Here is a 14,377-nt window from a genome sequence, read left to right as displayed (position 1 = left end):
CAGCAGAGCAAGCTGCAGAAATGATGAATAATTTAATTCCTGTTGGTTGTAGAGAATGTTTAAAAAAGTGCCACATATCTTGGAGTATGGGAAGTATGACGGTATAAATGTGATTAGTGCGGTCATTTAATTTTTACCACATTACAAGCATGACTACTCAATTTCCTCTCTGTAGTTGATGTTTCCCCACCTGCCTTCATCTGAAAAGTCACTGAGTCACTGCAGGCTGATTACAGTGTTAATGTGCACTGAGACGGATCGCTGGATGTCTGGCAGTGGTGTTTTTTTTTTTCATATAGATTTACTGAAAGCAATTAAATTTACATGGCGTGTAAGACGTTTCAGGTGGGTGCTCCAAGTTTGAGTGAACAGAGACACCATCCATCAACTGGAAAACTTTAGTTCAACCCCACCTGACAGCTATCCAACCCGCTGAAGTGTCCTTGAACAGGACACTGAGACTACCAGCTCTGTAGTTGACTCTGATTTAACGTTTGCACTCATCTTCCTTAAAGAGGAAGGAAATTACAACATTTTCTTTTGCGGGTAAATAAGATTAAGTGCAGCTCCATCACCTAAAGTGACGCATGCACTGGTGTTAAAAGTTTTAACATCCACAAGGCAGGAATAACAGAGTTTTTTTTTTTTTTTTTGCTGAACTTTTATCCCACTGAGTGAAGAGCTGTGGTCAGATTGCGTCCGTCTAATGTCGCGTTGATTGGCCTAGATTGAGTGTTAAATGAGATGGGACAGGCACTTAGGGACTGATTAGACCTGCCAGCATCGCTGTCTGCCTGCGTCTAATGACTCAGTAAGGTTGAAGTGTTTGGTTTCAATTGGGATGAGAGTTTCACAAGTGTTTTCTCCTGTCAGTGGAACTTAATGTGAGGTGTTCAGGAGCATGATATAGCACCTACAAGTAAATGTGCTGGTAGTGTTGTTAATGCTGCTGTCACTGCACACCTAAATCATCCACACTGACCAGCATCATCCACAGAGCTTCATAAACTCTTTATGATATGCAGCAACTAGCAAGATGTAACAGACAGGAAGGGTTGGGGTGTACAACAGTACATACGATGATATATAACAGCAGAGTTGTGACCAAGTCATTATTTTGCAAGTTACAAGTACATGTCAATTCCTTGCACGTACTGAATCAAGTCCCAAATCAAGGCTGATAAGTCCCAAGTCCTAACCTTTGAGTTTTGAGTCCTAAGAAAGTCATAATGCACTCTACACCAGAGGTAATGCCATTTTGAGACCAGAGGCTCGACTTATTGTTATTTGTGCTACCTCAAAAGTTGAAACTTGGTGTGTCTTCATCTGTAATTGTTGACCTATGCTGTCGGATTGTTTGAAACAAAGTGGATTTGGGGATTTAAGTGTTGACTTGACGGGAATGAAGCATGTTAATGTCGATTTGTCATGAGATGAATTGATCTATGGATTAGAGATGGGCGATATGCTAAAATTTTGCAAACAATCATTGTCAGCCCGTCCACTGGCGATTGGCGATGTCATCGTCCCCACTCCCACCTCCTCCCATCCTCTCCAGTCTCAGCTGAGAGATGTGTGCAAGTGACGAATTCACTGTGTTACCCATGCTGTGTATGTCAAACTCAACAGAAAAACATGTAAAACTCACCAAAACCGTCTTTGTTAGTCTGTCTGCTCTTCCAACAATCACCAACTCTGGTTTGGCCAAAATAAATCCTTAATTCACCGTGTGAAAAGAGTGTAAAGAGACTGACTCTGCAGGCTGTTTTCCTCTCACTCCTCACCCAGCTTAGCTCACTCATGGTCGGCTGAGTGGACGTGTACTGCACCGCTGGATGAAAGCGCGGTGCAGAGCAGAGGCTGTCACTCTGCAGACTGTTACATTAGAAAAATAAAATGACAAATAGTGCCCTAAAAGTTGGCCAAAAATCAGTCAGTGATGGATTCAGCCCATTGTCGAGAGACGATATATTCATCCAATCGCCCTCCTTGCTGTGGATTCACACTTTTTAAAAAACGTTGTCATTCTTTCAGCTTGACGGAAGGTATCAAGTATTTTTGAGTCAAAAGGCTCCAATCCAAGTGAAGTCATGAGTCATTTGCATGAAAGTTGGGTTGCAAGTCTTTCTTAATTTTGTCAAGTCGAATAATTTGTTATACAGAGGTGTGGACTCGAGTCACATGACTTAGACTCAAGTTACAGTTATTTTTAGCAAATTTGACAGGTAATTTCATGTAGCCTATTATTGCTTTTGCTAGTTGATTTAGGATGGTCACAGCCTTTTCCTTCAATCCTTTCAATTTTGGGAAATATACTTATTTCATGTTGCTTCAGGCTGCTATGAAAAAGGTCTCAGATGAGAGTGAGCTGTTTCAATATGTTAATATAATTTGCAGTAAGAAAGTAAATAAGTATATTTCCCCAAATGTCTAACTATTGTTTTAACAAGTCCTTGACTGTTGGATGCTAATTGAAGTAGTAAGGAGAAGTGTGTTACAATAAATGCATCAGTAGGAAAGCTGGTAATTAGGACAAGCTATACATGTGCTATATTTGTACAGAATACCAAAATGTTATCCTGAAACCAATCTATTTCTAGCAAATATTCCCGCATCCCTAGAACTATGATATAATAATTTTAAAAACATGAATAGATGACAGATTGCTGACTGTATCTATGAGTTTGACCTTTATGCTGAAATCTTCTCTTGATGTTAGATTCATAGACAAGTGAGCAGTTTTATCCTTAACCCAATCTATTTATTGAAAGTATTCCTGCATCCCTAGATGATAGATCTAATAATATCATCTTAAATTATGATATAATGGTATTAAATATATGAAAGGATGACAAATGACTGCTGATTGTATTCTTGAGTTTGACTTTGATGCTGAAATCTCCCCTTGACATTTCTTAGATCTAGAGCAAGTACGCAGTGGTTGCCTACAGGTTAGAAAAGCGAACTTGGGACCGAAAGGTCACCGGTTCAATCCCCTGACTGGCAGGATAAATCTGGGCGAAGAAAGTCAAGATAAGACTGGACAGCTTCTAAGTGAGAATGTGAAACTGTGTGACTGTGTTCAGGGTGCAGAGACTACTTACCAGACAGATGTTAGGCTAAAGAAAAAAATCTGAAAAAATGTGCAGTATATAGACTACTTGTTATGTGGGAAAAATAACACAGCTACATGTTTCTAAAAAGGTATGTGTGGTCATTAGTCAAGTTCTAAACAGATTTTCCGTGTTTACGCTGGTATTGCCTTTGAGCTCTGTGAGATTCTGTTTGCTGCTGTGATCCTTGTTATCAGCTCCACTCTTTTGTCCTGGATTCTGGTTGAATTTTGTGCTGCTTTGTTCAGATAACAACGATTTATCACAAAAACTTCATACCAAAACCCAGCTTGTACCTTGTAAACTGCTATTTAGCACCATAGTTATGTATAAAATGTGAAAAAACGTGAGAATCTTGTCAACATTTGAGTAGAAATGCTTCTGTGGTTATGCAGCTGTTAAAATGAGTAGCCAGTGTTCAAGGACAATTCATTACCTTGTACAAAAAAAAAAAGGAAGCACGGTAAAGAGATGTTTTAAATGGTGAATTTGGAACACTCCATTGCTCATTTTCTCTTTAACTTGGCTCCACAACAAACCTGCTCTCTGCACTCCTCTCCACCCTCGCTGCTTTTCATTATTCAGAATTGCACATTTGGTAGAGAGCGAGCTCAAATAAGACACCACGTTACTCTTTAATGGGGAATTACAGTACAGTTAGGGCCCTTTAACAAATTTATGAGCGTTAAATATCTATTAATGCCAATAAATCAACAATTACTGCGGTAGATACTGGAATTTCTCACTTTTTAGAACCACATTTAAAGCCCACCTAACAGACAGGCACTTCAGGACATCTCCTACCTGCACTGTCACCCCTGGACATTTCAGCTTTATCTCGAGCCAGAAAAGCAAATATCACCGCAATTTTACTTTTCCAGTATTCTCCTCTTCACCACACATTTCTGCTTGATTCCCGCTCTCACCGACCAGCTCGCTGTTCTCTATGGGAAAATTGCTTGTTATTGTTTGTGACAATTAGAGGCCATAATGAAAAGCACTAAAACACGGTGACGGGAGAACGGGAGCAGCACCACACACTGTGTTTGAGTGCAGGAGATCAGTTCTATCTGCCTCTGAAGAGCAAAATATCAACACGAGAATAAAGCTAACAGGAAGCACAGCATGCAGCCGGTATAAGTGTACAGCGTTTGACAGATACTTTGAAGAGGCAACAAGAAACATTCACATTTTCTTGATTTTTTAGGCCCTTGTGGATGAAAGCAGTAGTGTTTCCACCACTGAAACCACAAAATAAAACTTCAAACATGAAATTAGCTAAAGCAAAAACTCCTCCTGCTTCCTTTTAACTGGTTAACAAACCACTCACTATGTTTACAAAATGTAAACGCAGGCTCTTCCGCATGCTATAAATCATTTCACTGGCTTTCATGGAGAATCTGACCCAGTGGGAGGCATTAATAATAACAGAGAAATAGCTGATCTTCTCACAAGTTGTTTATGTAGGTCAAATTAGAGGCATTGGTATGATATTTTATCGAGGTTAAATCTGCATCAAGGAACTAGACAGGTCCACAAACTCTGGATCTGCCTTGCCCCTTTTCATCAGATTCCTTCTCTCCTCTGAACCTGATTTAGTATCTTTGAAGAGTATCTTCTAGTATTTTTTTTAGTATCTTTATTCTACTGTTTCATGTCAAAAATGGCTGCTTTGAAAACGTCCCCTGGATGCTCTGTGCTGTGTATCCATGTAGAAATACATGAACCATGTTATTGTTTGACTTGTTGAGTGACAGAATGACATTCAATTAACAATTAAATAGTTTGTCAAGCAAAAATGCCAAGTATTGTTTTGATTGTAATTGATCAAATATGAGGATTTTCTTTGTTATATTTTCTGCAAATTCAGTAACTTTTAGTTTTGGAATTAAGCTATTTCAGAAAGTCTCCTCAGCTTTTGGAACTTATGGTGGACATTTAGTTCTCTAACATTTTACTAACTAGAAAATAAACAAAAATGAAAGATAGTTAGTTGCAGGCCTAACAGGCAGGGTTGCCAGGTCTGTGCAACAAAACAATCCAAATAGGAGATTAAAACCAGCCCAACGGCCAAGAAATCCAGTGCCGGCAGGCAAAGAACATTAGTCATGTTGTGTGTGTGTGTGTGTGTGTGTGTGTGTGTGTGTGTGTGTATGCGTGTACATACGTGGGTGTGTGTGAGGTGTCCTGTGTTCATGTGTGTATTAGCTGAAGACTGGGAGGATTTAGATTTAAAAACATTTTTTCATGTAAAATATGTATTTTATTTATAGATGTTTGTAATAGAGCTGCAGGGATTAATTGATTAATCAAATATTAACCAAATATGAAGTGATTGTTAATTTAATTGCCAACTATTTTGATAACTGAATAATCAGTTTGAGTAATTTTCTAAGAAAAATGTCAAAATTCTATGATTTCAGCTTCTTCAGTGTCAATATTTTTCTCCTTTTCTTTAATCCTCTATGACAGTAAACTGAATATCTTTGGTTTATCTGTAAAACAAGACATTTGAGGATGTCATCTTGTGTTTAAGGAAACACTGATCGACATTTTTCACCATTTTCTGACATTTTAAAACAAACAACTATTAATGGATTTATCAAGAAAATAATCAACTGATGAATTGACAATGAAAACAATCCTAGTTATTCATGTAATTTACATGTAAAATGGGTCTGCCCAACTAGTGGACAATATAACTTAGCCCACGGCAACACTTTACAAGTAGCCCAATTCTGCAGAAAAACACACAGACCTGGCAACCCTACTATTGAGAAAGCCTGCCACTACCTTGCTTGGCTGTGGCAACTGTTAAGGAAGCATTCAGTCCACCTCTTTTTTTCTGTGGGTTTTGTGGGCAAAAATAACTGAGGAGACCCAAGGGTAGATCCAGGACACAACACTGGGAATTAATCTCCAAGCTGCTCTGGGATTTCTTGGAACCCCCAGAGGAAATTTGCTAGAGAAAAAGGTCATTTTAGCTGTTCTGCTTGTCCTTTTCTGACACTGGGACCCACGATAAGCAGCTCAAACGTGGCTGGCTGGGTGGATGATTGGCTAGAAATGCTTTTTTAACTCAATTTCCCATATGTAGCGTTCCTCACAAAAAAGACTGCTCATCGTCTTTGTGCGAGATTGATAACAGCTACATGTCGATTTTTATGATAGTACAGCTCTTGTAGGGGAAAAAGTCCCCTCGTCCATTGTTGTTGAGTCTTTATTTTTTTTTTTAGATGTATGGATCAACAATAGCAAGTGTTGTCAGATCTTTGAGGTGTAATAATCTGTGATACACTTCAAAACTGGTGAGTGGTTCTCATCAGTAGTCCATTTCAGTGGACACAGTACAAAACATACAACAATAATAACACAGATCTATAGTTTGATAGGGAAGAATGTTATTGGTATGTTTCCGTCATTGTCAGATAATGAACTCTGACACTTGATGTTCTCGTCTTTACAGAGTGAGCTGCCGTGAATCCTGAGAGGAGACGTCTCCCGACAGGAGACAAGATGGCGTCCAACAACACCCTGCGCAGCTACTCCATCATCCCATGTTTCATCTTCGTAGAGGTGAGAGGCTGTGTGTGTGTGTGTGTGTGAGTGAGTGAGTGAGTGATTATCGGTGCTTCTGTACAAAGTGTAAAATTCATGCATATGGGCATGAATTTTAATCCTGGTTTGGGGAATGTACATGATGAGTTTGTGTGTGTGTGTGACTGACAATTTACCATTAGCAAATGACCTCTTCTGGTAAATTATACACAGTCAACCAGAGCGTAAAGTGTTGCAATGAGTGGAAAGCTGAATGTGTGTGTGTGTGTGTGTGTGTGTGTGTGTGTGTGTGTGTGTGTGTGTGTGTGTGTGTGTGTGTAAGAATTGTGCCACTCCTCCATATTTAATTACCATGTCAGCTGAAAGTCCTTAATCAGAGAGATGTCTCAGGACGCCTTGCGTTACTCTCTCTCCTCTCTTTCTCCTCAACAGTCTCCCACACACACATCACACACACGCTTCTCTGAGGAAATATCCTGCATAACACTCAGAACCGATGAGTTTCTGCATCTTCTTTTATCTCGTACCTCCTTCTTCACTGACCTTTACGTCATATTTTTTGACAACCTTCCATCATAAGATGGATAATTTCCCCTTTGATTCACGATGTTCAGCCTTGCTGCTTTTGGAGCGGCCTCGTGGCGTATTGTTTTACCTCACTTGTGCAAGAATCACATTATCGTTCTGCACGTCTTTTCACATCTGAGACATAAACTCAAGACAGCCCCCGTTATTGATTAGTCAGATATCAATAATGTAAATGGAGCTTTGTGTCACTGAACAAAGAAAGATGGTCTGCCTCCAATTGTGAGATTCTAATTTTTCTAATTTTAGCTTTCATTCACATCTGGAATACCAGGCAGAAGAACCAGGGAAATAAATAACATCCCATATAAACTAAGAGGCACAATCAATGTTTAAGTGTTTTTATCACATATGTATTGTGCCGTATGTTGTTTTGTAGATATCCTCTGGTAGTTTTAATGGTATTTCAGAGTTTGTCTTTTCCTGGAAAATGATTTAAAAAATGTTAATGACTCATCTTGCATTAGGAAGTGTACACTGAATTTGCATCCAATGAAGCACATTCTCGCTTATGATGCTGTCGGAGCATGGAAGGAGAATACATTCACTACAGCTCATTTACTGAAGTGGACTCTTTCTGGGAAATGGACCTCACTGTACAATATCATAACTTAATAACTTTTTTCACTGATTTGGGTGAAAACTCATATTTCTTAGAGAAAATTCCTTCTGGGTTTCTTCTTTCCTTCCTGCCAATCAATGACCCTCTCTAGCTGCCTACCAGGAAATGCATAATACGCATAAACAATACGCATAACCCACTAACTGTTTCATGATAACTTTGAAGGTACAATGTGCCGTAATTTTAATTAAAACAAAAATGATTAAAACATTATCAATACAATGTGAAGAAGTAACGGTTATTACATCACGTCAAAGACATATATGTATTGTGTAGCAGAGATATCTACTGAGGTTAGAATGCTAAGCAGCTAACTCCGACCAGTTCTGTCTAGTAGCACCTCTTTGTGCCTCGAGATGTGATAGTCTAAGCCCTCTGTAATTTCAGAGAGGACATGTTTGCAAGAGTTTGCTCTCTGAGTTTGTTAGCTTTTATAGTTACATAAATTAACAAAATAAGCTCACACCTGTTCTCTGTAATAAACTGTAGCCCTGCTGAATTCAAGAACTGGAACAAGCTTGTTTGTAAAACTTGACAGAACATCTTGCTTTCACCTTCTGGTTACGTCTTTCCGCAGTTCAACATTTACCTAAGGTTTGGTTGAAAATAGATCCTTAATCCACCGTGTTAGATGCCTGATATCCCTCTCGCTCCTCGCTGTTTCATGCGTCTCCTGTCTTCACCTGCCAGCTTTATCATCTCCAGAGTCAGAGTCTTGGTTGGATTCACTGTAAATCACCTCAGTATGGTATTACCAGTCGTCAAGCAGGCCTCCATTGGTCACGGAGGCTGCTGAACCTGGCTCCTCATATCAGCTAAGGGCCACTAGCTACACCGATAACTAAACTAATAGCAATATACTAGTTTGACCCAGAAATGGTAGAAATCAGTTAAAAATTCTGGTACATGCTGCACAGTGTATTACTTGTGTTTGTCAGAAAAAGTCAGACATACTGTATATGCTATGATTGCCATATTAGAAACCCCATTAGTGTCATTTGAAATGTCATTTTCACTCCCACACAGCCAGTTAGAGCATGTGAAAAATCGCCAACATAAAAAAACCAAAACACAGTGGTTATGGACAAGCGCCGTCCTCCTGTAAAATGTTGTTTTGAATTATGACACACGATTAATCATCACAAAGTCCTTCAGCTTTTGTAGAAAGTCCTTCTGTTGGACAGCCTGTCATCATTGTACAGCAGTTCTCTCATTTACAGCTTTCAAGTGTCTTGGCTGGTGCTCGGCATGACATGTTCAGTTGGACATTGCTAATCGTTGCTGTGCAATTTGTTTAATTAGGATGTGTAACTAGAGGGGGGTTTAATAGGTAACTAATTATTATGTCTGTGACAGCATGCCCAGATCAACATCTAGTTGGTAACATACACTCTGAACTCTGCACTCAGGATGATTATACAGAAGTGCTGCCTGAAAATATGGAGAAATTATCCCACACACCAGACACCAGTGGTGATGTTTCATACAAGTGGATCTAAGTACGATAACTTCTTGTTCTGGAAATTGGCCATAAAGATGAAATGTTGGCTTTCAGTTTCCTAACCATTCTTCTCATTTGGAATTAGCATATTTCCTATGATAATAATAATTGTGTGACATTAAGCTGGTATGAGCTCCCACACTGTGAAATATCTTTATTGTTTCTGAATAAACCATCGGCTAATAATATTATAATGATTAAATTTTGTTTAAAAAATCAGTTTTATTCCAGACTTCCTGTAGATATTACCAACTTTAGCTGGTTCTCAGCAGTTAGAGACATCACTGTTACTATAGCAACATTTGCCTCCTCAAAATTGTTCATTGCTGGTAACCAAATCAGAATGAAGCAAATCAGCGAGCAGCTGTTATTGGTTATTGATGAATCTTCCCCAGGAGATCCCTCTGTCTGATGATTTTGTTGTGGATGAGAGAATTAAAATCATTACAAGTCCCACTAATGGCTGTTATTTACTTAATCACATCACTGCAGAAAATGAGAGAAAGGGAAGTGTTGACAGCGTTGTTCACAATCCTAACAAGATTTGAAAACTGCTTCCTCCAAGATTATGAGTAGTTTTATACCCTTGTCTTCTTCACCTACTCATTTTAATATCTACTTGAATCTATTACTGCAAAATGTAAATTGCAAACTGACAGGATAATTTCAAGTTTTAGCAGAAAGCCCTCCTACAAACTGGGCACATAGAGTTTAAGACACACAATGCCATTGAATTGCATTCTGGGAAATATAGGATTCAGTGTTTCTGCTGGCTTAACCTATACTTGACATTAGGGATGCCCAGATCAATTGGATGCTGACTGTGTTGGACACTGGACATTGCTATAATGAAATAAAAACGTGATAGAGGCAACTTTAAACATTTTTTTCAAATCTGTCCTTTACTAGTTGGTCAATTTTATTAAAGTGCAAAACTAAATTGCAGCTTTAATGTGGTTGAAATCAATATTCATTTTGGCATTTATATCCCAGTGTCTGCAAAGAAAGAATCACATGTAATGATGATGAAATTAATGGTCAGTGCAATAAAATGTGTTCTACAAGGCTTTGCATCACATAAAACAATTCAAATGTCTAATACAGTCACTCTCAACCCTGTGATCAGAGCTCCCAAGTGGGTTGTGAGATACATTCAGATTTGGGAAATCCAGGATTTCCGCCAGATGGTTGTGGAGAAGAAAATAAAAATAATGTGGCAAGCAGCATTGAGTGAGAGCCAGGAAGGGTCTGGGGGGTCAGGGCCAGGGTTAGCTCTCAGCAACATTAGCCTCTTAATGTCACTGAACCTCAGGGACAAGCACTCAGAATAATGCAAAATAAAGCTGGCTTCAAGAAATGTACTAATGGTTAAAACTATCAGCACAAAACATAAACCCCCATGTTCTGAGCTGGCAAGGAGGCTTTCAGGTGAAGTTATATACACACTGAGTAGTGTGTCTGAATCACTTCTCTGTTAATTTACACAAGTAAAGTAGTATGTGTGTACAATAGTATGTTGAATGATAGAACACGTTTTGAGTATGTAGTGCCTTGTATGTGATTTTGGACATGCATGTAAGCTCCTAACTTGACACGCCATATCGTTTGTTACACAGAACTATTCTGGCAAGTCATCCTTAGAAACTGTTTGGAAAAGGGCAAGCACTTTCAAAAGAACACTTGGCAGGTGATTGGGTTGAACCATCTGTCTAGCACAAGCTAACTTCAACCAGTCAGATCAAACTCCTGCCAAAGCCGGTCGGTAGAAGAACCAAAACATCTAGAAAAGCCTTTAGCGCCTTGATCTTGATGAAGTGATACTCTCCATTTCTGATATAACTGATGCTATTACAGTATCTACGCTAGCCTCTTCAGGAGCCGCCATTGTTTGTTCGAGACGAGTCGCTTCCATGGCACTTCTCGCTGTTGTCACACCTGAAGCCACGCCCGTAGCTGCCAGCAGTCCCTCCTAGGACACAGATTGGCTTGACCACATTTGGTGCGGAAACAAATGGATGACTTGAAGCCTGGCAAGGTGGAGTCTTAGGAGATCATCTCACCCTGACTCTCTGCAATATGGATTTTTTTGTGGGCATCGCAACTGACCAGATTAGTTGTTAATCACTGAAGTAATTTTTTATTGCCAAAGTTATTGAAATAATTGATTTGTAGATTTGTAATCAAAGTTCATCCATTAAGTATAACATTGTCACCCAGCCCTGTGATGCCAAAGCTCAAAATTACTACACAGAAATGTTGATGTTAACACTTTCATCAATAAAACCTTCATGAGGAGAAGAGCGTACAACCACAAGATGGTGAAATATCTAGAAATTGTATCAGTCCATGTATATTTTCTCCATGTTGCAGCAGAGAATAGCTCCTTAGAGACACTGTAATAGATGACTGAGTAGTGAGATTTCTTTAATTTTCATAATTCTGTTTTCACTTACTCCCCCTCTTCTTCACAGGCAGCTCTCAGAGGCATCCTATCCATCTCCCTGTCTCCCTGCCCGTCCCCGCTTTCTCCTCTCTTCCTCTCCCTCTTTGATGTCTCTGTCACATCTTCACAGCCTCATTTCTCTCCCACCACCTCCTCTCTCTCCGCACTCCCTCCCTCAATCTCTCCCCTCATCTCCTCCCATCTCTCATGGTGTCACAGGAGCTCTTCCTTTCCTCCACTTCCTCTGTGTTACTCCATCCCTTCACTCTTTTCTCTCCTCCTTTTGTTTCTTCTTCTCTCTGTTTTTCTTGCCCTCTTTCTCTTACTCACCTCGCCTGTCACGAACGGAACAAGGCAGAGGGACAGTAGCACGGTCATGTGACCAAAGTAAAGCGCCCTGATTGGAGGCGCTCGGCCATGCGGTTCAGTGCCAGAGGCGGTGTGACACGGAGGATGGTTATTTATGGTGATTTGTTTATTTAGTCATGTAACTTGTTGCTTTTCTTTCATCCGTTACTTAACCCCAACATGATCATTTTGCTGTAATGGTGGGAGCGACTTTGAGAAGGAAAACAGGACCATGAGATGAAAGGGAATAAAATAAGTGTAGGATGAGAGGACTGGAGCAGGAAGATGGGACGCAAGGGAGGAGAATGGTAGATGAGAATGGGAGGATGAAGGGGGAAGGAAGTGAAAGGTTGCAAAAATGGTGAGATATTAATTAAAAAGGCAGAGCTGTAGAGGTGAGCAGTGAAGAATGAGGAGAGAACAGATCCTGCACCTCCCCCCGGATGAGCTTATGTAATCCACAGAGCCCCAGGCTTTTATTAATCTAACTTGGACCGCATACTTTTCAGGTTTTGTGTGCAAAAATGAAAACCTGGCTGTTAGCAATGGCCTAGTAAAGTCTTTTCAAAACATCACCTGCACCAGGCTGTAAGAAAATGAACCCATCTCTCGACTACTGTTTGTGAAAATTCCCACCGTCAACCTCAGAGCTAATTTCTTTCTTTCATCTTGCTCAATCTCCTCTGCCGGTATGGCGTAATAATGTTCCAGGCTGTCATTACTTCAAAAACAAAAAACCCATCCCCGCAGGAACCAATGGTTTTGATGTTGCACTCTCTCTCTCTTGGCTGCACTGACGCAATGTGATTTTAACTTGGGGGATTCTGAAAAAAAAGGGCTTTTATCAGGGGAATTGTGTGTTAAATTTAGAACAGCACACAGCCTAATTAAAGCTGATAGTTTAGTTGAAGTTTAGACAGGAAACATGCCCACCAGTTAGAGATTTTCACTTAAATCTGCAGAGAGGACAGGCAGATTGTCATTCGGCACAGCGGTTATTCTGTCTTTTGAACTGATTTAGATTTAGCAGGATTTATTGGCAGAAATAGAGTAATAAATTCGTAAATATGTTTCATTAGTGTGTAATCACCTGCATGGTCATTTCCACCATGTTTCTAATAGGAATGCAAATAATTTCCATGTTGAATAAGCAAAAAATTTAATTTAGACTAGCTGATTCATTGAAAAGTAAGAAAACACTCAGAAAACAGTTAAAATTTAGCACAATTAATTAATAGATAAGGTTACACCATGTCTGTAAAATATTGTGTATTAAGGTCCATTTGAAGCTGTTAATCACATTCTTTAATAACCAAATCGTATTTCAAAAGCGTGTGACACATTGTATTGGGCGTTATGAACTAGGGCTGCACAATGTTAGTCAAATTGCAATATTGTCAATATTATCACAGAAAAAGTGTGTGAGAAAACAGCATTATAATTAAATACTGTAGTGCTGCAGAGATGCCCTTTTTGACCAGAAATGAAAACTGTCATGCAAAATTTATCATTTCCACTAATCGAATCACAGTTTCAGTCAAAATAAATGCAATATGACCTTTTTAATCAGTTGGTATGAATATCTGTGTGGTCTTGTGTCAGAAGACAGAGAGCAACTAACAACCACTGAACCATAGATCTGTGTGCCTGAAAGTAGCATTAGACTCACTTTGGAACAACATAATTAAAGTTTCTGTAAATATTAAAAAAGAAGACTTTAAGATGAAGGACTAGATTTGTCTGTAATTGTGCACAATTGTGCGTCTTTATTGAATCTGTGGCTGCAATCTGCGTGGGTTTAGCTCCTGATTTACTAAGGCAGCAGAAGGAGAGCTCATATTGTAGGCCCAGTTCAGCAGTGGGATTTCCATGAGTGTGCCAAGTTTAGAAAATAGATGATAATGTGACTCCACAACATTTGTTTTAAACTTCACCTGGGGGAAAAAAAAGTTTAGTACTGATAAAAGTATATCACTGTTGTTCTATTTAGAACTAGCTATATAAATGGTCCAGTAGGAGACAGGTGACCTTTATGGGAAATGAAAAATCACACAAACAAAGACATAGACACACAAAATACACAGCAGATGGAGGTGGAGGTGGAGGTGCTGTTGATACAGCTCATTTTTCACTACAGTACTGATTTAAATACAGTCATGATCTCATAATGTCATTGTGAAGTTCATATGAACATAAGCCACGACCTC

The 14,377-nt window shown here is 39.3% G+C and overlaps 1 protein-coding gene across 3 annotated transcripts in view; it reads left to right on the top strand.

Moving 5' to 3' along the window:
* The window catches only part of plppr1 (phospholipid phosphatase related 1), a 68,973-nt gene that overhangs the window by 16,960 nt on the left and 37,636 nt on the right, over positions 1-14,377 (top strand). For all 3 annotated transcript variants that reach the window (XM_084746137.1, XM_084746138.1, XM_084746139.1), the window contains exon 2: positions 6,580-6,689. In XM_084746137.1, the coding sequence (XP_084602263.1) occupies positions 6,630-6,689 (60 nt within the window). In that variant the 5' untranslated portion in view covers positions 6,580-6,629. The remainder of the gene's footprint in view (positions 1-6,579; positions 6,690-14,377) is intronic.

This window comes from Lutjanus erythropterus, chromosome 20 (assembly GCF_056507025.1).
Source record: "Lutjanus erythropterus isolate fLutEry1 chromosome 20, fLutEry1.hap2, whole genome shotgun sequence".
Classification (NCBI taxonomy): domain Eukaryota; kingdom Metazoa; phylum Chordata; class Actinopteri; order Lutjaniformes; family Lutjanidae; genus Lutjanus; species Lutjanus erythropterus.
This window is presented reverse-complemented; position numbering and strand designations above follow the sequence as displayed.